General features: G+C 44.7%; 1 protein-coding gene across 2 annotated transcripts in view; it reads left to right on the top strand.

The window, feature by feature from the left end:
- Nucleotides 1–25,922, top strand: part of MFGE8 (milk fat globule EGF and factor V/VIII domain containing) — a 184,425-nt gene that overhangs the window by 110,689 nt on the left and 47,814 nt on the right. For both annotated transcript variants that reach the window (XM_082254014.1, XM_082254013.1), the window contains exons 5-7: nucleotides 1,014–1,195; nucleotides 11,970–12,125; nucleotides 20,179–20,323. In XM_082254014.1, the coding sequence (XP_082110140.1) occupies nucleotides 1,014–1,195; nucleotides 11,970–12,125; nucleotides 20,179–20,323 (483 nt within the window). The remainder of the gene's footprint in view (nucleotides 1–1,013; nucleotides 1,196–11,969; nucleotides 12,126–20,178; nucleotides 20,324–25,922) is intronic.

Genomic DNA, 25,922 nt, shown 5'->3' with positions numbered 1-25,922 from the left:
TTGGCCACAAAGTTTTGCAGGCTGCTGTTTAAAAGAGAACATTTTCTCTGTGAGGGTGTATGTGTTTCTAGGTGAACTCCAGTTGTTCCTGGTTGAGCTCTATGGTAACTGGTTGGCTAAGTTTAGCCTTTGAGGAACTACATTTTTTCTCTGCGTTGCTTTTCCCACCCCTCATGCAAATACTGCTTTGGGGCATCCCAATGATTAAGAAAAATATGGAGCTGCTTCTGTCAATGAATGATAGCAAAAACTGGATTTTTGACTTCCTGTAAAATCCTTTTCTCTAAAGTTCATTGACAGACGCAGCACCCTCCCCTCTACTTCTGAGTGGGTTGGGGTTTTTTCCTCTAACACTGCTTGCAACAAAACTGATTCCTATAGCAGAGTGGGTGTATGCCTGCAGGGACTGCCCCATAGGCGTGGTAAAGTTTTTTTTTTTTCCTGCCTAGTGTCCTACTCCTGTAAGGGGCAGCATAACCCAATGGTTAAGAAGAATATGGAGCTGCGTCTGTCAAGGACTTTCAGAGAAAAAGATTTTACGGTAAGTCAAAACTCGCAATTTTTTTGGGGAAAAAAACTGATTTGAAAAACTGCTGCGCAAATACCGTGTAACATAAGAAATTGCAAAGCCCACCAATTTATTCTCTAGGGCCTCCTCCTTAAAAAAAAAAATATATATATATATATATATATATATATATATATATATATATATATATATATATATATATATATATATATATTTTTTTTTATATATATTTATATATATATAATGTTTAGGGGTTGTAACTAATTTATTAGCAAATACAGATTTTTACATGTAAACAAGAGTGTCAGAAAAAAGCAGGGTAAAGTAGTTAAAACAAGTAAATATGACATACCTTTCTATCTATTTACTAATGCTAGCAGCATAAATATTAAAAGTAGTCAGTGTTGCGCGAAAGTGTGAAGTTCCACTTTAACTTGTGAATCCTGTTCATGATTATTAATGCATTTCATATGTGTTTGTCCAGGATGTGCCAATGCTCTCGGAATGGAGGGTGGAGCGATAGCTGATGCCCAGATTACATCCTCTTCCTTGTATCATGGTTTCCTGGGCCTACAGAGATGGGGACCTAACCTTGCTCGTCTCAACAATAAAGGCATGGTTAATGCGTGGACTGCTAATAGCTATGACAAGCACCCCTGGATTCAGGTATACGACAGTTAAGAAAAATAGCAGGTTTGTTCTTACATGTGCTAAATTCAGATTCAATTTCTCTATCGCTCATTGACAGACGTAGTCTTCTTGATTCTCAAGAGCTGGGTTATGTTGTCTCCGCAGGAGTAGGACTAGGCAGAAAGACAAAACGTTCTGGCTCCACCTTAGGGGCAGTCCCTGAGGGTATATCCTCCCTCTCTCTGCTACAGGGAATCAGTTTTTTTCTGTCTAGTCAAAGTGGCGCTTAGTGCGTCATGGGCCTTTCGCCATCAGGCGTCAGTGGTCCAGGTGTGCAAGGCGGCTACCTGGTCGTCGGTGCATACCTTTACAAAACATTATAAAGTTGATGTAATGGCATCATCTGATGCCGTGTTTGGCCGCAAGGTTTTGCAGGCCGCCATTTGAGGAGACCAGTGGTCTGCCTCGAGGGTTTTTTTCCGTTGGAAATTTTTCTTTTGAGTCTCATTCTTTGTTTATAATGAGCCTTTAAAACTTCTAGTTTGGCACCGGTTGGGCCTTCTAGATTGGATTTTGATTTTTGTCAATCCCACCCCTCATTTGTGGCACTGCTTCTGGATGTCCCAGCTCTTGAGAATCAAGAAGACTACGTCTGTCAATGAGCGATAGAGAAAATCGGATTTTTGTAAGATCTTACCGTAAAATCCTTTTCTCTTAAGCTCATTGACAGACGTAGTACCCGCCCCTCTATCATTGAGTTGGGTTGGGTTAAATTCTCTGTTACTGCTTTAGAACAGAACTGATTCCCTGTAGCAGAGAGAGGGAGGATATGCCCTCAGGGACTGCCCCTAAGGTGGAGCCAGAACGTTTTGTCTTTCTGCCTAGTCCTACTCCTGCGGAGACAACATAACCCAGCTCTTGAGAATCAAGAAGACTACGTCTGTCAATGAGCTTAAGAGAAAAGGATTTTAAGGTAAGATCTTACAAAAATCCGATTTTTCCCTTTTCCTATTTTCCTGCCTGAATAGAAAAACAGTGATGCACGGTTTGTTCACTATGCCAGCATACCGTGATATGACGCACCTAGCTCAGTGGACTCCTGGCCCATAAGATTACAGTGACCGCAGGGCATCCCATTTTTGAAGGCTGTGTGTCTGGACCCTATGGTCGCAGACTTCATATTCCTTCTTGATCTTTGTTTTGAAACCGCTTTGATCCTAATATGTTAAGCTGGCCATACATGGATTAAATGTCATCTGATAACTGATGAACCGGCTGAAATTTGAGTCTTGAGTCTCCTCCCGCCCTACATCTTTCGATCAGAAAATCCAAGGAATCGGCTGCCGCCAATGTTCAGGTACTCTTAGGCTGTTAGAATACTATAGCGATCAGGAGAGGTTTGTCAATCCATGCTGTTTAACATGGGTGGGTGTGTGTGTGTGGGGGGGGGGGCGGCGTCTGTACGGGGATGATGCCTGTAACTGCAGGCATCACCCAGGTATAGTTTCTCTTACGTCCTCCGACAGTCGCCGCCTCTTCATATTCGTCACATATGGGGTATTAGACTTTGCTCCGAAGGAGTAGCTAGGCAACAGAATATGTTAACAATAAAGCTTTAACATATCCCACCCTCAAGGGGTGGTCCCCTCAGTCAATACCCTCCTACTTCCTGCAACCATATCCCAGTTTTAATGTCTAGCTTGTCAGGAGTGGCTGGCTCTCTCTGTGCTGGGACTTTTTGTCCCAGACTCTTTCTTCTTTTTGATATTTTGTTTGAGTTTTCTCTCTACCTTTACTTAGCTGTTATTTTTGTCAGCATTAGTTAGTTCTTCGGACGAAGAGGATCATGCGGACTGGGTCTCGGGCTGATCCCCCTGGTCGCAGGTCGTGGGTCAGTGGCTTCCCAGTCTGCCATCGAGCGTTCAGCCAGGTAACGCTCCTGGCACGGTGAACGACCCATCCCTGTTCGGTGCAGGGATGATTGGTGAGGTGGCTACCTCACCGGACGCTGTGCGGTTTCTGAACCGCCATTGTGTGCGTCTTGAATTGCGACTCTCCCTGCCTCATGTGCAGCGGCTTGTTCGCCTGTGCGGGTTCCCCACGCCATGTGAGGTTGTTCATTTGGATAAGGTGGTCTTGCGACCTAATCCTTCTTTTCTGCCGAAACGAGTTTCGGAATTCCATCTTAACGAGGATATTGTTTTGCCTTCGTTGTGCACGAAGCCTAAACATCCAAAGGAGGTGAGACTACATTCTCTGGATGTTGTTCGGGCGATTAGGGTTTACCTTAAATCGACTGAGTCTTTTCGAAAGACGGACTCCTTGTTTGTTCTTCCAGAGGGTCCTCGGAAGGGCATGGCGGCTTCCGCCTCTACCATTGCCAAATGGATCAGGCAGACCATTGAACAGGCCTATGCCTTGCAGGGGAAGGTTCCCCCTGTGCCTGTGAAGGCGCACTCTACTAGATCTCTGAGTACGTCTTGGGCCTGTCGTCATGGGGCTTCTGTAGCCCAGGTGTGTAAGGCGGCGACTTGGTCGACCGTACACACTTTCACAAAATTCTACAAAGTAGATGTTCAGGCATCGGCGGATGCTTCCTTTGGCCGCAAGGTTCTTAGTGCGGCTGTTCCCTAGGGTCCCTTGTTGGGGACTCCTGGCTGTTGGGATAAGTTTTGTATCCCCTGGTTTTTTGTCTTTTCCTGGGTTGTTGCTCCTGTTGAGCACTTATTTTTGCTGTTGCCCAGCTGGTTTCCTTCCTTTGGTAAGGTTCCTTTCTTTGATGTGGAGACTGCGTTGCCTTTCGGCGCGGATGCGTTTCCCACCCCTCATGTTTGCACTGCTTTGGGACGTCCCCATATGTGACGAATATGAAGAGGCGGCGACTGTCGGAGGACGTAAGAGAAAACGGAATTTTTGTAAAATCTTACCTGTAAAATTCCTTTCTCTGAGTCCTCCGACAGTCGCCGCCCCCGCCCCTCTTTTGGGGTTTGAATGTATACTCTACTGCTATTCCACTAAAACTGAGATATGGTTGCAGGAAGTAGGAGGGTATTGACTGAGGGGACCACCCCTTGAGGGTGGGATATGTTAAAGCTTTATTGTTAACATATTCTGTTGCCTAGCTACTCCTTCGGAGCAAAGTCTAATACCCCATATGTGACGAATATGAAGAGGCGGCGACTGTCGGAGGACTCAGAGAAAGGAATTTTACAGGTAAGATTTTACAAAAATTCCGTTTTTTTTAGAGCTGGTGTCCTGTCGAATAATGCCTCCCGTCGAAAAATGCATCCGATGAACTGTGCGTAATGTCACTGCAGCTGATGTCCCGATCAGCTGGTGTGGCGATGACACTGCACATGTGCAGTTTCTCTGAAGCATTATCCGGCAGGAGGCAAACCGCAGAGAGCGTGGAGGGTGTAGAATCTAAATGTCCGATTCAGCCTCGCTCTCTGCGCATAAGAATTAGTGGATGAGTGTCAGTGTCTGTGTCTTACTGGGAGTGTATGATGGAGTGACCCAGAGATTGAGAGAGGGTGAGTAGTACAAATAGTGTCACTCTCTATGTCACTGTGTCTCACGGAATGTGAGAGTGAGTGGCTTAGACATTATGATGGAGCGTGAGTTACACAGAGATTATGAGGAAGGGAAACAGACGCACTTTGTGTCACGCACAGTGTCCTTTCACTGACACACTCTCTGTGATACACAGTGTGAGTGAAATGGAGGCACAGTGTTATGCACTTACTGGCACAGTGAATCCACTGTCTCTGTCACTCTCTCTCCCACTTTGTCACCCAGAGATTGAGAGAGAGACACAATGTGAGAGAGAGTGTGATAGAGGGACAGTGATAGGGAGTTGGATCCTCATCTTTATGATATTGAAGCCAGGTTCCAGGGGCTAATGCAGATTCCTTCTTAGGCCTGAAATGATCACCAAGATCCCTCATAATCCCCACAATGGATCCTGCAAAAGAAATTCATGTGTAAGACTGCTAATCAATGCATGCAAAGAAAATAAAAAAAGTTAAAATTGCAAGTTTAAATCGACAAGAATCTCCATATTTACCTGGACTACAACTCTCAGCGGGTTCCTGACAGGGTGTACAGCTTCCAGAGCCCCCAGCTCCAATCGCCATCATCCGTGTAAACGTAAAGGAAAAATAATTAAATTTCGTTCAAATTAAATGTCATTTAAGTTGTTTTTTTTTATTAAACACTTAGCAGAACAGAAATTTCTGACTGTCACCTTTTTACTTCTACAATTATATGAATAATTGGAGTGAGCCGGCACACCGCCTCAGCGATATCAGTTGGACGTTTCACCAACCCCTCCCTATGTCCAGTTGCGGTCACTGCGAATACAGACTTCAATGTGTACTGTGTTTTATATATGGTACAATGTATAACACACTGTGCTATATATAACATTGTGCTGAATAGAACACACAAAGCTTTAAAAGAACACACACAGCACATTGTATACAGTACAGTGTGTTTAAATATCACACAGGGTGTTTACATCCGGTGTCCCCACCAGAGTGCCACTTTACATCCGGTGTCCCCACCAGAGTGCCACTTTACATCCGGTGTCCCCACCAGAGTGCCACTTTACATCCGGTGTCCCCACCAGAGTGCCACTTTACATCCGGTGTCCCCACCAGAGTGCCACTTTACATCCAGTGTCCCCACCAGAGTGCCACTTTACATCCGGTCCAGATATACTTGTATTTGTTTCCCTCAGAGCTGTGTGTACATGTTCTGTACTGTGTGTTCTGTACTCACAACCATATTCCAGCAATTTCCACCCGCTCAATAAGAATATCAAATAAGAATAATCCGCCTAATAAGAATAGTTTTCCGTTGCGTGCCGAGAGCGAGGCAGAATCTGACATTTAGATTCTACACCCTCCGCACTTTGTCTCTCGTCGGATAATGTCTCAGACAAACTGCGCATTTGCAGTGTCCTCCTCACACCAGCTGATCGGGATATCAGCTGGAGTGACGTTACACACTGCGCATGCGCAGTTTGTTTGAGGCATTTTTCGATGGGAGGCATTAGTCGATAGAACCTTGGCAGTCGGCTCTAACCAGCTGCTCGATTGCTATTACAAGCAAAGTCCCCTCCCGCTGCATCTTTTTCCCCCACAAATAGAGCTTTTGCATGGAGTAGCACAGGATCTGGTGGAGTAGTTCTATCCTCCTCTCTGCTGCCCACTGCTGAAACAAGGTAGGAACGGAGATGAGGGGGGGGGGGGGGTGCCACAGCTGCAGGAGAGGTGCAAGGGCCCCATGAAATGGCCTGGAGGGACGGATTCGGCCCGCGGGCCTTGGGTTTGAGACATGTACACTAGATGAACACAGAGACCTGTGTTCCTAAATAGTGTGTTCATCACTGACAGAACAGCGGTCTGTCGTATTTACATTGGCAGACCACCGTTCTATCTTGACAGGGAGCAATCGCAGGTGCCCGAGACATAGCGTTTCGCAGCACCCACCAATTGGCTCCCCCTGTGGCCAATGGGCACGTGGGTGCACCTCCATGCCCCCACTAGCTGTTATGCGAAACGACGGACAGGTACTTTGTTTCGCAGGACAGAACCGACCTGCTGCAGTATAAGTACAGTGGTTTAAAAAATCAAAACCATTTAAAAACACCAATTTTGGTATTTTTAATGCTTTTAAGTGCAGAGAAGGGATTTGGGGTCTTGTAGATCTCTAGATCTCTCCATAAAGAGTACCTGTCACATGCCTGCTACTGTCACAAGGATGTTTACATTCCTTGTGACAGCAATAAAAGGGATTAAACAAAAAAATTAAACGAACAGTGTAAAAAAATAAATAAAAAATAAATAAAATTAAAATAAAAAAACAAAAGTGCCCCCCTCCTCCCATGCTCTCACATAAAGGCGAACGCTGTGTCGTTCCCACACTCATGCAAACAGCAATTGTCCCACACATGTGAAGTATCGCTGTGAACGTCCAATCATGGGCAGTAATTTTAGCTCCAGACGTTCTCTGTAAATCTAAAGTGGTAACATGTAAAGGCTGTTAAAGCATCGCTTATGGATAGTAAAGTGTACATTGTTTGCCGGCCTTGCACGGGCGTGCACAATTTTAAAGCGACTGGTGTGGGACAAATTTAGATTGGGGGCAGGCGAGACTCTTTACACTGTATTTGTCTTCCATTTATTTTCTGCTTTTTTTAAACTGCAAAACTGATCAAAGATCGATCATATCCCGCTGCAGAGGGAGAAAGGCAGGCGGCTAATGTAAACAAAGCCGCCTGTCATTCTCCCTGGTGTAACTGTAGAGATCATACGATCCTGCTATGTAGGATCGCATGTCTCTGTGGTTACATCAAAAGCCACGCCCCTTTACAGGTAGAATCACGCCCCTAGGGACACACTTAACCCCTTGATCACTAATAAAGTTAACCCCTTCCCTGGCAGTGTCATTTTTACAGTAACAGTGTATATATATATATATATATAGCACTGATTACTGTAGTAATGTCACTGGTACCCCCAAAAGTGTCAAAAATGTCAGTCAAGGGTCCGATCTGTCCACCACAATGTCGCAGTCCCGCAAAAAAAATTGCAGATCGCCGCCATTACTCGTTAAAAAAAAAAAAAAAAAATCTTTTCCGTAGTTAGCAAATGCAATAACTTTTGCGCAAACCAATCAAAATACGCTTATTGTGATTCTTTTTTCACCAAAAATATGTAGCAGAAAACAAATTGGCCTAAAATGTTAAAAAATTTAGATTTTAAAATTTTTTTGGGGGGAATTTCATATAAAAAATGTGAAAAATATTGTTATTTTTTCAAAATTGTCGCTCTTTTTTTGTTTATAGCGCAAAAAGTAAAAATCACACAGGTGATCAAATACCATCAAAAGAAAGCTCTGTTTGTGGGGGAAAAAAGGACGTCAATTTAATTTGGGTACAGCGTCTCACGACCGCGCAATTGTCCGTTAAAATCACGCAGTGCCGAATCGCAAAATAGGCCCTGGTCTTTGAGCAGCCAAATCCTCCGGGGCTTAAGTGGTTAAAATGGCAACCAAAACCAGTAAGACGTGGAAGAAAAGGGAAAACGACCATTCAAATAGATCAAAGAATAGCCAAAATGGCCAATGATCAGCTCCAGGGTGATGAAGGAAGGTGTAAAATGACATGTGAGTACTCGAACAATTAGAAGATGCCTATGTGAAGCCGAGCTATCGGCAAGAAGTCCCTGCAAAGTCCCATTGTTGAAATAAACGATGCCCTGAAGAGGTTACAATTTGCCAAAGAATACATTGACCGGCCTAAAGAGAAATGGCGCAACATTTTGTGGACTGATGATTGCAAGATTGTTCTTTTTGGGTGTAGGAGCCGCAGACCGTTTGTCAGATGACCCCCAAATACTGAATTCAAGCCACAGTACACTCAGTGTACATTCAGTACACTTTGAAGACAGTGAAGCATGGTGGTGCAAGCTTTATGATATGGGGATGTTTCTCGTATAATGGTGTTGGGCCTATTTATCGCATACCAGGGATCATGGATCAGTTTGAATATATTAAAATATTTGAAGAGGTCATGTTGCCTGATGCCGAAGAGGTTATTCTCTTGAAATGGGTGTTTCAACAAGACAACTACCCCAAACACACCAGTAGGTGAGCAGCATCTTGGCTCCAGACCAACACGATTAACGTTACGGAGTGGCCAGCCAAATCCCCAGACCTTATCCAATAGAAAACTTGTGGAGTGACATCAAAAATACTGTTTCTAAAGTAGAAACCAAGAAATGCAGAGGAATTGTAGAATGTACCCAGATAGCAAGCAATTGTGCTGCAAATTTGAAAATGACTTGCTAAGCTATTGCTAGACTTGCCAGGCTTCACAATTTTGTTGCACAATTGTTTGTCGCACGATTGCAAACATTCTGCAAGTACAGGTTGTACAATAGTCATCCCATCACAGGGGTCACTGTGGCTGAATTTTCATGCTGTAGACTTGCAGAGCTCTTGCTGTAGACTCACCATTGCAACTTTTCTCTTGCTAGAGACTTGCAATGCAAATTTGCTAAAAATTGGAAAAATGTAAACTAGAACTTGTGCTTTAAGTGCTCTACAAATGTACAACTTGCAAGTGAAAATGTGCAGCAAGTTAACAGACCAAGGTTCGTTTATACTGGGGCGACTTGTCAGGCGAGTTAGAGAAGTCACGCTCCATCAGTCCAATGGAACCGTTCTAATCGAAGCTACTCAAGCTGTTTCGACTTCGAAAAAGGTTCAAATAAAGAAAAAGTTGGGACTTTAGATGAGGCATCGCCCGACTAAGGCTGTGTGCCTCCATCCCTATTCATGAAGAAATTGGGGGAAGGGGAGTATAAATAAAATGTAATAAGGCTATTGGCATGGTTTGTAACATATAATAAAATGAATAATGTGTGGGCAATTCCACAACATAGTAATACAATACAAAGAGCCGATGCCCTAGCATCCCTAAATATAGGGGAAAAGGGTAAAAAAGAGGGGACAATTGGGACTTTATATGAAGTGCTTACAAACGGTTGGGGTGTATACCATGGCTATATTGAATATGAAAGTGGGTCCACAACATAGTAACAAAGAAAAGCAATTTAATGATATAGGTCATCAATCATACAAATATCCACATAGGGAATAGGTACATACATAAGGTAATGGGTAAAATATTACAGTTAAAACAACATGAAATAAATATGTATTGCACAAGTAATGACAAGCTGGTAAGTCATCTCCAAATTCATAATTTTGACAGACAGCAATGCTGATTCCAGAAAGTAGTACAATGTTGAATATGTTCACATCATATAATGTTACAATTCCAAGTAATTAGGTAGTTAGGTGTGTGGTAAACATCATAACCTCAACGCGTTTCGTGGACGCACATTGCCACTTCATCAGGAGTAGATGTTTGTAAAATTCTAAGAAAAATATGAGTAAGAAAAAAGGATCATGTTGATGAATGCCAATTGAATGGGGAGAAGAAGAGGGGGGGGGAAAACGGGGGGAAAAAAAACCCATTCCACCCCAAAACTTGCGTGATAGTTCTGAATGTGGCACTGAAATTGTATGGGCTCTGTATGTCACGTAAGTGTTGGGGTGGAATGGGGTTTTTTTTCCCCTGTTCCCCCCCCCCCTCTTCTTCTCCCCATTCAATTGGCATTCATCAACATGATCCTTTATTCTTACTTTTTTTTTTTTGCAAGATATGCGGAAGTCGCTCTGTGCGGGGCGACTTCAAAGTCGGGCGACTTTGAAGCCGCCCCAGTGTGAACCGAGTCTTACAGTTCAACATTGCCACAAATGAGTTGCAAGTTATCCTTGCTATCTGGGTAGTGCACTCGTCCTGGGCTGGAATACCTGTTCTCAGGTGCCCAGAAAGTGGTCGGCTCCATACAACACAGATGTGAAGCCGTTCTCAGAAATGGTGGTTATACAACTTAATATTGGTTCAGCGATTCACGGGAAAGCTAAATCTTCAAGCATTTTTCAGTCTTTACAGTACATTTTTGAGTTTGTAAAGAAAAATGCAGACACTATTTTTTGGAAAATCCTAATATTCCTTTTTCTTCACTTTCTGTAAAGTAATAAATTAGAAATATTTCATTATTTGATTTGGAATAGACTGTGCAGTGTTCCCAATGCCTTTGCGTGTATGGGGGAAAAAAAGCCAATTAAACACCCTGCTCTTATTTTTAACACAGCTGTACATACAAGTCAAACACATCCCAAATGCATCACAGGCATGCCTTTTAGAATGACATGCAAAACAGCAAAAACACTTTTTTTTTTTCCTGCTCTTATTCCTTCAACATATTTTTCTGGGGAAAATAAATTGATCGAGGAATTCTATCTAATGGAGCCCCAGTTTGTAGTAAACAATGTATCCTAAAATCTTTAAAAAAAATAAAAAGGTTTTAGCAGGACACAGACTTATTTTTCCCCCTTCTTCCTAATCTTACAGTGCATTCTGGTTCAAATATCCGTTACTACAGGACATCCCATTATTTTTCAGCATGTTTGTTTGTCTGGGGCCTTTTTGTCACAGGTTCTGGCCTTTGTAGATGGTTTTTATTTTTTAATATATCTTTATTATTATTATTAATAAATAGATATAGATATAGATATAGATATAGATATAGATATAGATATATATATATATATATATATATATATATATATATATATATATATATATTTTTTTTTTTTTTTTTAATAACCGCTTTTATAGAGTATAACTCTGAGATTACAGAGTACCCGCCTAGGCGGGATGCATGAGGGCTTGGGGAAACCAAAAGTGGGACTTTAACGGTACCAATACACATAAAGTATTCACTAAAGAGTTAAAAATATAGGAATTTTATTAGTGAAAATATAAAAATCATCTGCATAGAAATATGCTAGATGAATGATTTGGACGGTACAAAAACTAAACAATCAAAATCAAAGACTGCACATAATGGATAGAATACATCATATAGATAAATACAATAATGTATACATGACCATATAACAATAGAAGGACTGTAGCTACTCAAAGTGAACAGTCCAACCGCTTTAATAATAATTTATTATGACCACAAATAGACAGATAAGGCAAAACAAATGCAATAATTAAATATGGATTTGTTTCTCCATTGACTTATATATTCCAAGCCTGGTTTGGACCAGTAAAACAAAAAATGGGTGGTACTAGCAAAGGTGTGATATGAGCACCTACAGACTGCAGTGATTATGAACTGTGCCATGTGACACTCTCAATGTCTTCTTTCCTATGCAGGTGAATTTGTTGAGGCAACTGCGTGTGTCTGGAATCATCACCCAGGGAGCCAGCCGGATGGGAAAGGCTGAGTACATAAAACAATTTAAGGTGGCCTACAGTGTTGATGGACAGGAGTTCACCTTCCACAAGAGTGAGGGTCAGGATAAAGACCAGGTAGGAGCTGGGTGATGCTGTGCCTGAAATATGGCTAATCTAGAAATACAGGGGTTGGTTTACTAAAATTGGAGAGTGCAAAGTCTGGTGCAACTGTGCAAAGAAACCTATCGGCTTCCAGTTTTTTTTTTTTGTCAAAGCTTAATTGAACAAGCTGAAATGATGAAGCTGATTGGCCACCATGCGCAGCTGCACCAGATTTTGCACGCTCCAGTTTTAGTAAATCAACTCCACAAGCAGAATATATAGCAGTGGTTTGGAAATTGTATCCCGACCTGATAAAGGGCAAAGCTGACATAACCTTGAGATGTGCATGTGCACATTTGGAAAACGAGGAACATTTATGCATTTTGAATGTTCTCTTCTAACACACAGCTGCCCTCTAATGATTATAGTTGGTTTGAGTTTCTTTCTGGATTAAGGAACACTCGGGTGATTGGGTTATACTGTTGCCTACAAGAGGATTTTGTTTCTTTTTCGTCTTTTTTTTTTTTTCTCTTCTGAGAAAAGTTGAACTGCTTATACTAGGCCCCCCCCCCCCATTTATTGTTCTTCTTTTTTCATTTTTCTTTCAAAATTCCCCTATATGCTGCTTGGGCAGCTATCTGGATCTGTGTAGCGTGTCCTCAATTACCATCAATACTAGCTTTTGGAGGCTGTACCCAGACTGATTGGACTGGGGGTGGGGGGGGGGGGGGGTGTTGTTGTGGTCGCTACTAGGCTATGCACAAGTGCCTTACAGACCTGAATATACAGTTTTAGCAATGTATCGCTATCTCGGTCCTGATCCATGACACAGCATCTGGCGTGACCCAGTCTGGGAGGATAGGTTGTATGGACCAAGCATGGGGAGCTACCTCACTATTAGGATAGTTGGGATACCTTATGCATATTTATCATCTGTTTACCATGGAAGGTTAATACTGAATGATCAAGTGAATTGCATACTTTAGGGGAGTGTTGCGTGGTCTCCAAGCTCCTGTTCCTACCATTTAAACATGTTGTAGCCTCTTCCCGTTGCGGCTCCTTATTGCAAGTGACACAGGAAGTTTCCTAGGTTGGCCTTTACTGTGTGCTTCCAGTGACCTCTCTGGCTGTCCAAACACCTGCTACCAGCACCCAGTTAGTAGATACCCAAAGCTTATAACCCAGTACCTTTTAGCTATATTGTCTCTGCCATGAAGGAACATGTTGTTTCCAGACACACGTATAGCAGTCCCACTGTAATGTAAGGTGTCTTTCCAGCTTGCAATCTATTGGAGGGGTTGTTTGCTGACACCAGATTGGACAACATCTTGGATGCCTGGGTACGGTAGGTCACTTCCAGGGGTTACAAGCTAGAGTTTCACTCTCTACCCCCCTCTCCACTGTGTGCCTTCCAAGCTGCCTGTGTCTCCACACAGATTAGCAGATTCCCATGCAGATTTTTTGGATCAAGGGTTTATTGCCCTAGTTCTTACTGCAGAAAAGTTTTAGGGGTTCAGCTTCAACCTTTTCGCAGTCCTCAAATCAAAAGGGGCCATTCACCTCATCCATGATTCCAGGGCCCTGGAATGATTTGGGCTCAAAACTCTGCATGTAATCAGAGCAGCAGAGTGGGAAGGTGGTTAGCACTTCCGCCTAGCAGCACCATGTTCGAATCCCAACCATGGCACTACCTGCATGGAGTTTGCATGTTCTCCCTGTGTGGGTTTCCTCCAGGTACTCCAGTTCCTTCCCACACTCCAAAGACATGCTGGTAGGTTAATTGGCTCCTGTCTAATCTGGCCCTAGTATTTGTGTATGAATGTAAGCTAGGGATCTTATGCTGAAGGGCATGGACTGATGTAAATGTACAATATATGTGTAAAGCACACAAACCTATACACCCTCAAAAAACGGGACTTGTAAGGCAACAAAAAGAAAAGTGTGAACCATATTAAAAAAATGTATTAATTTTTATTAGTACAAAACAGTAAAAACATGCTAAACAATGTAACTGTTAGAGGGCTGTTGTTTTTTATATAAATCGCATAACCAGTGACTAATAGCTGTTTGTACATAATTCACATTACCAGTGTGAATTACATTATATTACTCCTTCATCTATTGTCAGTGATTGGATATATAACATGACAGAAACATTCAACGCTTTTCGAGTTTTAAATTATTTTCCCTTTTAAGGGGTGTAAAGCATGTAGGAATGTGAACTCCATGGTAAAGGTGAAAGTGTATGAACAGCTGTGGTTGACAATGGTTTAAAATCCTATGCGTTGTCACTTATCACCAATCACCACCCAGGGGTCACCAGAGAGGAGACCCCAACCTGTGAGCCACTAGGGTCCTCCAGACACATTAAAACCGACAGCAGCAAGGGGAAATTGTGGTATTAAGAAATATATTGCGATTTGTTCACTCTTGGAATGATTACTGAGGGTTGTTAATATTCATACGTTCTCACGTTAAAGCGGAGTTCCACCCAAAAGTGGAACTTCCGCTTTAAGTAGTCCTAACCCCCTGACATGCCACATTTGGCATGTCATTTTTTGTGGGGGGGAGCGGGTACCTAGTTTTGACAGGTACCCGCTCCCACTTCCGCTCGGAGCGCCGCGGCGCCCTGAGCGGAAGTTCTTCTCTCCCCCTCCCTCCCTGCAATCTTCTGGGACATGTCAGAGGTCCCAGAAGATTGCCGGCCAATCAAGACGCACATCGCAAATCGCGTATGCGCAAGTGCGTACCCGGCTGTGGAGCCGCAAACTGTCACAGCCGGGTGCCCACACCAGTGATGCCGGCGCCGCCGAGACCAGAGGGAGAGGATCGAGGCTTCGGGCGGCCGCCTCGCTGGACCGGGGGACAGGTGAGTGTGTGTTTATTAAAAGTCAGCAGCTACACTTTTTGTAGCTGCTGACTTTTAATAAACACAGAAAAGGCTGGAACTCCGCTTTAAATATAAGGAATGAATTATAGCAGACCATCCACAAAGCCTCTTATAGTAAGCCGGCCATGGTCTGATAAAGCCGCAGCATACATGTAAGTGGTGATTGTGGTAAAGGCCATGTTAAATATCCAATCGCTGACGATAGATGTAGGGTTAATATGTTGTAAATCGCACTGGCTATGTGATTTATATACAAACAGCCATTCATTAGTCACATTGTTTCTTAAGAGGTTTTATACTGTTTGTACTAATTATTATTATTATTATACAGGATTTATATAGCACCAACAGTTTGCGCAGCGCTTTACAATATGAGGGAAGACATTACAGTTACAATACAATTCAATACAGGAGGAATTAGTAATAAAGATTGTAATAGTTTTTTTATTTGGTTCACACTTTTTTCTTTTTTTGCCTTTTTAAAGTCCCATTTTTTTTAGGGTGTATACGTTTCTGTTTGTATAGTATAGAGCAGGGGTCTCCAAGCTTTCTAAACAAATGGCCGGTTTACTGTTCTTCAGACTTTAGGAAGGCGGGACTGTAGTCAGCGGGAGTAGAAATTGTCCTGGCATCCGTGGGAGTAAACAGTGCCCCATCTTTGATACCAAGGGGAGGAGTATTGCCCCATTTTTGTTTCAGTGGTAGGAATTATGCCCCATTGTTGGTGTCAGTGGGAGGACTAGTGCCCCAAGGGCCAGATAAAGGCAAACCAAGGGCCACATCAAGCCCCCGGGCCACAGTTTGGAGACCACTGGTATAAAGCGATGTTGGCAACAGGTAAGCTCCCTATTAGATTTATTAAAATATATGTGTAAATTTACAGTGCTATATAAGCACCTGTAATAATCTAATAATGTAATCCACCAAGTCTGTCATAGCCCATCTAAATCAGTGAGACTTTCTGGCCTCTGTAGACATCAACAGTGTATACTGTACTTGCATTTCCCTATTCTTCCAGAGCATCAGTTCTTCCTTTGATTTGCTGTGGGCCCCAGCACTTCAGATCTTGGCCTCTGATGTTCCCCTGGGGACCAGCTTCAAGCTCCACTATTTCTCTGTGGCTTAGACAGTTCTTGATTCACGTTTATGGTCTTAAGCATCTGGGTCTACAGTACCTTTCCCTGTCAAAGCACTTTCTCCTTGAGCCGTAAGTTCCTCTTTGGCTTTTCGGCATCAGACAATGGTTTTCCAGTATTGGAGTCATCCCTTCTTCTGTTCAGTTTCCTAACTTCTATCAGGTGGATGTTCAGGACTCCTCTGATACCAGTTTTGGGCGTAAAGTCCTTTAGATAGGTTTTTGTGCTACATAAGGCCCACAGTTCTGTTATGGTTTGCTATTCTGTTATTATTGTTCCCCTCATTTGCAGTGCTTTTTGGACATCCCAAGTGCCTCTGAATCCTGTGTCTATCAATGAATGAGAAAGAAAACATGATTTTTGTACTTTGTGAAATCCATTTCTTGTAGTTCATTGAGGGTCACAGGTCCCATCCTTTTCTGCGGGACATTGCTCTTAGTACTACTTTCATTAATGGAGGCATGCTGCAAGTGGGACGGGTTATACCAAGCTGGCCACTGTCTTTTTGTCAGTGTCCAAATCCTCTTGTAGGCAGCAGTATACTCCCAGTTGTCTTTGAAACTTGTTTTCCTCAATGAACTCCAAAAAATACGTACAAAAATCCAACCCTCTTTTTTTTAGTGTATCTAATGCATTTTTTTTTTTTTTTTTTAGATTTTCTATTTCGGACAGAGTGAATGGTTAAAATCCTCATTAGATTTTCTTTTGCCCTCTGTGCTTATCACTTTCCATTTTCTAGACCAGGGGTCTCCAGACTTTCTAAACAAAGTGCCGATTTATTGTGCTTCAAACCTTAAGGGGGGGGGGGGGCGGTCTGTGGCTAGTGGGAGTAAACAATGTCTCATCTTTGGTATTAGTGGATTATTAGTTCTCCATCGTTGATGTCAGTGGGAAGAATAGTGCCCCATCATTGGTGTCAGTGGGATGAATAGTGCCCCATCATTGGTGTCAGTGGGATGAATAGTGCCCCATCATTGGTGTCAGTGGGAGGAATAGTGCCCCATAGTTGGTGTCAGTGGGAGGAATGATGTCCCATCGTTGGTGTCCGTGGTAGGAATAGTGCCCCATCGTTGGTGTCCTTGGTAGGAATAGTGCCCCATAGTTGGTGTCCGTGGTAGGAATAGTGCCCCATCGTTGGTGTCCATGGTAGGAATAGTGCCCCATCGCTGGTGTCCGTGGTAGGAATAGTGCCCCATCGTTGGTGTCCATGGGAGGAATAGTGCCCCATCGTTGGTGTCCATGGGAGGAATAGTGCCCCATCGTTGGTGTCAATGGAAAGCATAGCGCCCCATCTTTGGTGTCAATGGAAAGAATAGCGCCCCATCTTTGGTGTCAATGGAAAGAATAGCGCCCCATCTTTGGTGTCAATGGAAAGAATAGTGCCCCTTTGTTGGTGTCAGTGGGAGGAATAGTGCCCCATGGTTGGTGTCAGTGGAAGGAATAGTGCACCATCTTTGGGGTCAATGGAAAGAATAGTGCCCCATCATTGGTGTCAGTGGGAGGAATAGTGCCCCATCGTTGGTGTCAGTGGGAGGAATAGTGCCCCATCGTTGGTGTCAGTGGGAGGAATAGTGCCCCATCGTTGGTGTCAGTGGGAGGCATAGTGCCCCAAGGTCCAGAAAAAGACGAGCAAAGGGCCACATTCGGCCCCCAGGCTGCAGTTTGGAGACCACTGCTCTAGACATGACAAGTGAGAGGAAATCTCCTATTGCTCACTTGTCACGAGAGCAAACCTCCCCATTAGAAGATTTCCCTCTATTTTTCTGGTGTCAATGTGCAGTTTTGGATTTTCACTTTCTGTTCCAGAGACCAGGGTCAAATAAAGAGGGCGAGTCTTTCTAGAACTACCTCAGAGGGGCACAGGGACCATAAAACGAGGTTCTAACGCCTCTTTGCAAAACAAAAAAAGAAAAATTGGCAGTACGATATAGTTTAGGTCATTTTAATGTTTCACTTATGACCAATCTGTTGGCAGCAGCTGATATCTTTGTGCTTTAAGGGTCGGTTCACACCACATGCTGTCCAGTTTGTTTTTTTTTCTTCATCAAAAAAAAAAAACATATACAATAGGTACATGGATTCCAATGGCATAGTTCACCATTGCAGTGCATTTCAGTACAGTCGACAAAAGTAGAACATGTTGCATTGTTTTCTGCAAAGAACTGCATTGGACGTGGCAAAATGCATCAAAAACAAACTGGAATACTTTACAGCAAAAAACAAAATGCATCTGGACTGCATTCCTGTGGTGTGAACCAAGGGCCCCTGTTAGAAATCATGGGGCCCCCTACAACCTACTTGATTGGCCCCCCAGCTCCGCCCCTAACCCAGCATACCTACCTAAAAAAATTCTACTTTTTCTTCAAGGAGGGCATAAGGGAGCACTGGTGCTCAAGTAGGGGAGATGGGTCTTAATGCTTAGTGGGGAGAGATGGCGGGGTCCTGGTGCTTGGTGGGGGGAGGGGGGGTTCTGGTGCTTGGTGGGGGGAGATGGGGGTCCTGGTGCTTGGTGGGGGAAGATGGGGGTCCTGGTGCTTGGTGGGGGGAGATGGGGGTCCTGGTGCTTGGTGGGGGAAGATGGGGGGGGGGGGTCCTGGTGCTTAGTGGGGAGAGAGAGGGGATCCTGGTGCTTGGTGGGGAGAGAGAGGGGATCCTGGTGCTTGGTGGGGAGAGAGAGGGGGTCCTGGTGCTTGGTGGGGAGAGAAAGGGGGTCCTGGTGCTTGGTGGGGAGAGAGGGGGTCCTGGTGCTTTATTGGGAGAGATGGGGGGTCCTGGTGCTTTATTGGGAGAGATGGGGGGTCCTGGTGCTTTATTGGGAGAGATGGGGGGTCCTGGTGCTTGGTGGGGAGAGATAGGGGGTCCTGGTGCTTGGTGAGGAGAGATAGGGGGTCCTGGTGCTTGGTGGGGAGAGATGGGGGGTCCTGGAGCTTAGTGGGGGGAGATGGGGGTCCTGGTGCTTGGTGGGAAAAGACGTGAGGCCTTGTGCTTGGTGGGGATTGATGGGGGATCCTGGTACTTAGTGGGGAGAGATGATGGGGGCCTTGGTGCTTAGTGGGGAGAGATGGGGGCCTTGGTGATTAGTGGGAAGAGATGGGGGGTCCTGGTGCTTAGTGAGGGGAGATGGGGACTCCTGGTGATTAGTGTGTGTGGGGGGGGGGGGGTCTTGGTGCTTAGTGGGGGCAGTTTGGGGCCACTGCCAGTCGTGGAGGAGGGCAGCACTGGTGCTCCTTACTTGACTACCTGATCTATTTAGAATCCTGTAGGAAAATTATCCCCCTCTCACTTTTCTTGTCTGCTGATTTTTCCCATCTGAGTGGACTCTGGGAATGCCAGTGCAGTGACAGCTCAGACGATCTCACAAAAGAAAACTTCCTCTGCTCACTTCTCTGCCAGGCTCTGACTGATGACTCCTCTATTGCAGAGCCCAGCAGAGGAAGCCAGTGGTGAAGTCTTCCTTTGCAGCCACTTTTTGTTTTCTTGGTTGAGCTGTAACTGCACTGACTTCCCCACCTCCATCAGCGCCAGATGGACCAAGACCGCCATCACATTGTGATGCCGAATGATGCCACGAGCCGGGCAGGCGTGCATGGTACCGATGTGCAACGGGGCGCTTCCTACCCACAGCCCGAAGAAAAAAACGAACGGGGCTGAAGGAAGAGGCGTGATATAGCGCCTTGCAACCCCGGAGAGAGACAGACATCCAGCAGCCCCCACCCACTGTCTGGGCTCACTGCTAGATGAAAGAAAGAAAAAAAAAAAAAGTGTATTAATATATAAGAAAAAGTCTAATATATGTACCAGGAGAATGCTCAGATATGGTCTGCTGATGGCATAACCGAGGTATAAGTATTGTATATAAAATAGAATAGTGGTGTGACAGGTCACAGGGGATATTGGAGGATAATGGCAACCCTTATGTACAGTCACACTGCCGGGCCCTCTGCTGCCTGGGCCCGGTACAGGAGGGCTGCCTGTACCCCCTTATCAGTGGCCCTGTGTAAACCGGCCCTTATAGCTAAATAGCACTACAGACTGACTCTGATATCTGTTTTCCTTCTAGATTTTCCATGGAAATCGAGACAATGAAGGGCGAAAGGCCAATATCTTCAGTCCTCCCATCAGTGCCCAGTATATTCGTGTGTACCCCCTGGCTTGTCACAGAGCCTGCACTCTACGTTTTGAGCTCTTTGGCTGTGAAATGAGTGGTAATATATTTCATTCTCAGTTCCTTTTTTATAAGATTTCTTGCTTTGCAATGATTTGCTATCACACAACACTTCCATCGCTCAGCAAGGTGTCAGCTCCCAGCACTGTGCCCAATAAATTGTCATTAGCAATTGTTAGATTCGTTCTTTGAAGCATAGAAGAGTATACAGGTTAGGGTTTTATCTGCTTACATCTGGGTGCTTACGTTTTTTTTATATAGAGAAAAATGAAATGTAAAATAAATACTCACCGGCCACTTTATTAGGTACACCGGATCAATTGCTTGGTGACTCAAATTGCTAATCAGCCAATCACATGGCAGCAACTCAATGCATTTAGGCATCTAGACGGCATGAAAATGACTTTCTGAAGTTCAAACTGAGCATCAGAATGGGGAAAGAAAGGGGATTTAAATGACTTTGAACGTGGCCTGGCTGTTGGTGTCAGACGGGCTGGTCTGAGTATTTCAAAAACTGGTGATCTGCTGGGATTTTCATGCACAACCATCTCTCGGGTTTACAGAGAATGGTCCAAAAAAGAGAAAATATCCAGTGAGCGGCAGTTGTGTGGAGGAAAATGCCTTGCTGATGATAGAGGGCAGAGGAGAATGGGCAGACTGGTTCGAGATACTAGAAAGGCAACAGTAACTCAAATTAACCACCCGTTACAACCAAGGTATGCAGTAAACCATCCCTGAATGCGCAACACATTGAACCTTGACACAGATGGGCTACAGCAACAGAAGACCACACCGGGTGCCACTCCTGTCAGCTAAGAACAGGAAACTGAGACTACAATTCACACAGACTCGCCAAGATTGGACAATAAAGATTGGAAAAATGTTGCCTGGTCTGATGACACTTGATTTCAGCTGAGACATTCAGATGATGGGGTCAGAATTTGGTGTAAACATGAAAGCATGGATCCATCCTGCCTTGTATTACCAGTTCAGGCTGGTGGTGGTGGTGTAATGATGTGGGGGATATTTTCTTGGCACACTTTGGGCCCATTAGTTCCAATTGATCATCGTTTAAACCCCACGACCTACCTGAGTATTGTTGCTGACCATGCCCATCCCTTTATGACTACAGTGTCCCCATCTTCTGATGGCTCCTTCCAGCAGGATAATGCACCATGTCACAAAGCTCCAATCATCTCACCACTGGTTTCTTCAACATGACAATGAGGTCACTGTACTTCAATGGCCTTCAGTCACCAGATCTCCATGATAGAGCAGTGGTCTATAGTGCAAGATAACTAAATTACATCACAGGTGATATAATTTGCTGCTCAGTGATTGCAGTATTCTAGTCTGCATCTCCCCAAGGTAATACTTAAAATCTGGCCTGTTAGTGGGCCCTGAGGACCGAAGTTGAGGACCACTGCTATAGAGCACCTTTAGGATTGGGATGTGGTAGAACGGGAGATTTACATCATGGATGTGCAGCAACTGCCTGATGCCATCATGTCAATATGGACCAAAATCTATGAGGAATGTTTCCAACACCTTGAATGTAAGAATGGAAGAATGAAGGCAAAAGGGGGTCCAACCCGGTACTAGCAAGGTGTACCTAATAAAGTGTCCGGTGGGTGGATATTTCTTTTTTCAGTCAGGTAAATATGAAATAATAAATTTTACATGGAAAACGTTAGTCCATAGCTTATTGTTATGTAGGCCAATTTAGACCGGTGCCAGCTAACTTACCAGCTTTGTGTCTTTGTGGTGTAGGAGGAAACCCAAACAGGCACAGGGAGGACATGCAAACTCCAGTGCTGCAAGGCTCCAGTGCTGACCACTAAGACACCGTGCTTGTAATATTATTAATAATATTTTACTATTACCACAATGTTATAGCACATTAACTGCTTGACCTCCATAAGAATTACTCCCCTTCATGACCAGGCCATTTTTTGCTATACAGCACTGCGTTACTTTAACTGACAATTGTACGGTCATGCAACACTGTACACAAATACAATTTGTCATTTTTTTCCCACTAATAGAGCTTTCTTTTGGTATTTGATCACCACTGCATTTATTTTTTGCACTATAAACAAAAAAAAGTCTGACAATTTGGAGGAAAAAAACACCAATATTTACTTTCTAAAATATCCAATAAACACAATATAAAAAATCTAATTCCTTCATAAATTTAGGCCAATATGTATTCTGCTACATGTTTTTGGAAAAAAAAAAAAAATCCCAATAAGCGTATACTGATTGGTTTACACAAACGTTCTAGCACCTACAAACTATGGGATATATTTATGGAATTTTTTTTTTTGTACTAGTAATGGCGATGATCAGTGACTTATAGTGGGACTTCGGCAGACAATCGGACACTAAATGACACTTTTAACACTTTGGGAACCAGTGACACTAATACAGTGATCAGTGCTAAAAATATGCACTGTTACTGTACTAATGACACTGGCTGGGGAGGGGTTAAACAGCGATTAAAAGGTTAACCAGTGTTTTTGTGTACTGTGGCAAGTGCCTTTACTTTTGCTGCTTTGCAAGAACACAAAATATATTCCTTCCCCCGTCAGACCTGTTTACAGAGGCAGATCTCAGTTCTCTGTGTGTTATCAATGATCGGCATGTGCCGGAGGACATTGAGTGCCCGACACCCGCAGATTGGCTTCTGTGAATATTCACAGCAGAAGCAGGCTTTCGCTGGTGCGCGCGCCCCCTGCAGGAGGAAGTGCAGAATTACGGATGTATACACTTGCATCTGCACAGGAGAGCCATCCTGTAGCAGTAAAACGGCTATGAGGCGGACTGCTACTAGTTCAGTGGTTCTTAACCTTGTTGGAGGTACTGAACCCCACCAGTTTCACTGAACCCTTCTTAATTGGAAAAATAAAATATGATTTTTTCAAATTCAAAACATAGGTATATATTATTTTAGGTATATATTTATACATAGGTGCACAAAATGAACAAAACCATTAAGAACAATGAACAAAAGCATTAAAACATGATTTTCACACAAAAACAAAAACATAATAATGAATATTTACTGCAAATTAGTGTGACTTCTGCTGTTGTCTTTCAGAGACCAGTTCAGAAATGTACGCTTTATCTTGGCAAGTGCCACTCTCATGTCATTATCATGTCTCATGTCACCTCACCCTGGCCTGCTGTAAGGGGGATCTATATGGGGGATGGGACCTCACCTCACCCTGGCCTGCTGTAAGGGGGGAGATCTATATGGGGGACGTGACCTCACCTCACCCTGGCCTGCTGTAAGGGGGGATCTATATGGGGGACCTGGTCCCCCATATAGATCCCCCCTTACAGCAGGCCAGGGTGAGGTCCCCCATATAGATCCCCCCCTTACAGCAGGCCAGGGTGAGGTGAGGTCCCGTCCCCCATATAGATCTCCCCCCTTACAGCAGGACAGGGTGAGGTAAGGTCCAGACCCTGGCCTGCTGTAGGGGGGGTACTTTATGGGGGACCCCAGAGTGACCTAACCTCACCCTGGCCTGCTGTAAAGGTGGATCTATATGGGGGACCCCAGAGTGACCTAACCTCACTCTGGCCTGCTGTAGGGGGGGATCTATATGGGGGACCTCACCTCACCCTGGCCTACTGTAAGGGGGGGATCTATATGGGGGATCATGTCCCCCATATAGATCCCCCCTTACAGCAGGCCAGGGTAAGGTGAGGTCCCGTCCCCCATTTAGATCTCCCCCCTTACAGCAGGCCAGGTTCCCCATAAAATAGATCCCCTTTACATAGTCTTCTCAGTGTTCTCACACAGTCAGTCACTAGACTAGTACAGCCAGTACTACTCCAGTCCTACCTTTTTTTCACCTGTGTCCCGACTCCCGATAACCGGCTAGGTTTTCCTCCTGCAGGCTGCAGCACCACTGTCACCACTGGCTCTCTGGCCTCTCACCTGCCGGCTTCTTCTGCGGCTGCCTGGCCTGGTGGTTCTCTCCCACGCTGCGCTGGGCGGCCGTTGCATGGGTTAGTCCCTCGCCCAGACAGTCCCTCTCTGCACCGCACGTCTGGCCTGTCCCCCCCCGCCCGCCCCCACCACTCCACAGTGGGCGACGCCGGCTCCGGCTGGATCAGATACAGCCAGGAGCCGAGCTGCACAGCCAGCAGTGAGAGTGAGCCAGGGGCAGAGAGAGCTGCGAGTGCGAGCAGACACAGCGGGCGGCGGCGGCCAGCCTATCATGACAGAGTGAGTGACATGACACTGCGGTGCTATGTTATGCTATGTGTGATGTTATGTATTTCCATGATGACGGCGCGGAGCGGGAGCGGAAGGAAATGCCCGAAACTTGAGAAATAGTCCCTAACAGCGAAGTGGTACTAGCGGAGGGTGTGCCGAACCCTCGAGACTGACCCACCGAACCCCTGGGGTTCGATCGAACCCAGGTTAAGAACCACTGTACTAGTTAAACCATATTGTGTATTGCGTTGGGGCCTCACTATGCATTGTAAATGATTACACCTTAAGGGTCCTTTCACACGGGCGGTCTGCATGTCTGTTTTTCATCCCATTTTTTTTTTTGCGGATGAAAAACGGACATAACGAATGTCAATGGGATTGCAGATGTCAGCGGATGACCATCCGCTGACATCCGATTTGCGTCCTTTCCTCTCAGTTCCGTTTTTTGGAATGGAACAGAACCCTATTTTTCTTCCGTTTAAAAAAACGGAACGGACGCAAAAACGGATGTCAGCGAGGTAATCCGCTGACATCCGCAATCCCACTAACATACATTGTCTCTGTTTATCATCCACAAACGGATGGGATGATAAACAGACTTATGGACCGAATGACACAAGTGTCATCCGTGTCCGTAAAAAAAAAAAAGTGCCGGAGCGGAACAAAAAATGGTCCGCCCTGTGTGAAAGAATCCTAAGGGCCGATTTACACTAGCGGTCAGGAGTGGTAAAACCATGCAGTTGAGCTGCATTTTTACAGCCTCTTAACTGCTCCACTTTAGCTGCAAAGGCAGCGGCTGGGGTGCACACATGCCATGGCTGCGGTGCTTTACTGCCTTGCCAGACATTACACCCCTTGTCGCATTTGCCAGATTCTTACACCCTCCGAACACGACTCATTCAAGTGAATGGGGCTGTGCTGCAACCTCCCACGGCATCCCTAGGCGGTTAAAACAGGAGGCAAAACAACACCTCCCAACTGCCTGTAAAATGCTCTTTGAAGAGCAATCTGAGCGTAGATCGCACTTCAGAGAGCTACGTAAGTCTAAACGAGGCCAGGATAGGTATTTTAAACTCCTTTACCACACCAGCAAACCTCTACTTTTAGGGATGCCAGTTTTTACCTGGTTACATTGATCCAGCTTGGACCAATTAAAAGTGGAATTCCATCCAAAATCTAACTAAGGCTAAACCTACCTTCCATTCTAAGCTTATTCTATCGAACCCTGCAAAGAAAAGATGTGTATACTTCCCTATTCTGAGCTCCTCTGGTCCGGGCACATGATCAGCCGTCAGAGGCAGCTTTAATGTAGAAGAGGGGCAGCTGACAGCGGATGCTCCATATTAAGTCTGTGGGTGACGTCATCTCCCAGGCGTTTGCAGCCATTGTCAGCGGTCTCTCCTCTACGCAG

Source organism: Pelophylax lessonae (genome assembly GCF_965119305.1).
Source record: "Pelophylax lessonae genome assembly, chromosome: 4".
In the NCBI taxonomy this organism is placed as follows: domain Eukaryota; kingdom Metazoa; phylum Chordata; class Amphibia; order Anura; family Ranidae; genus Pelophylax; species Pelophylax lessonae.
The sequence above is the reverse complement of the archived record's forward strand: the minus strand, read 5'-3'. Positions and strand labels throughout refer to the sequence as shown.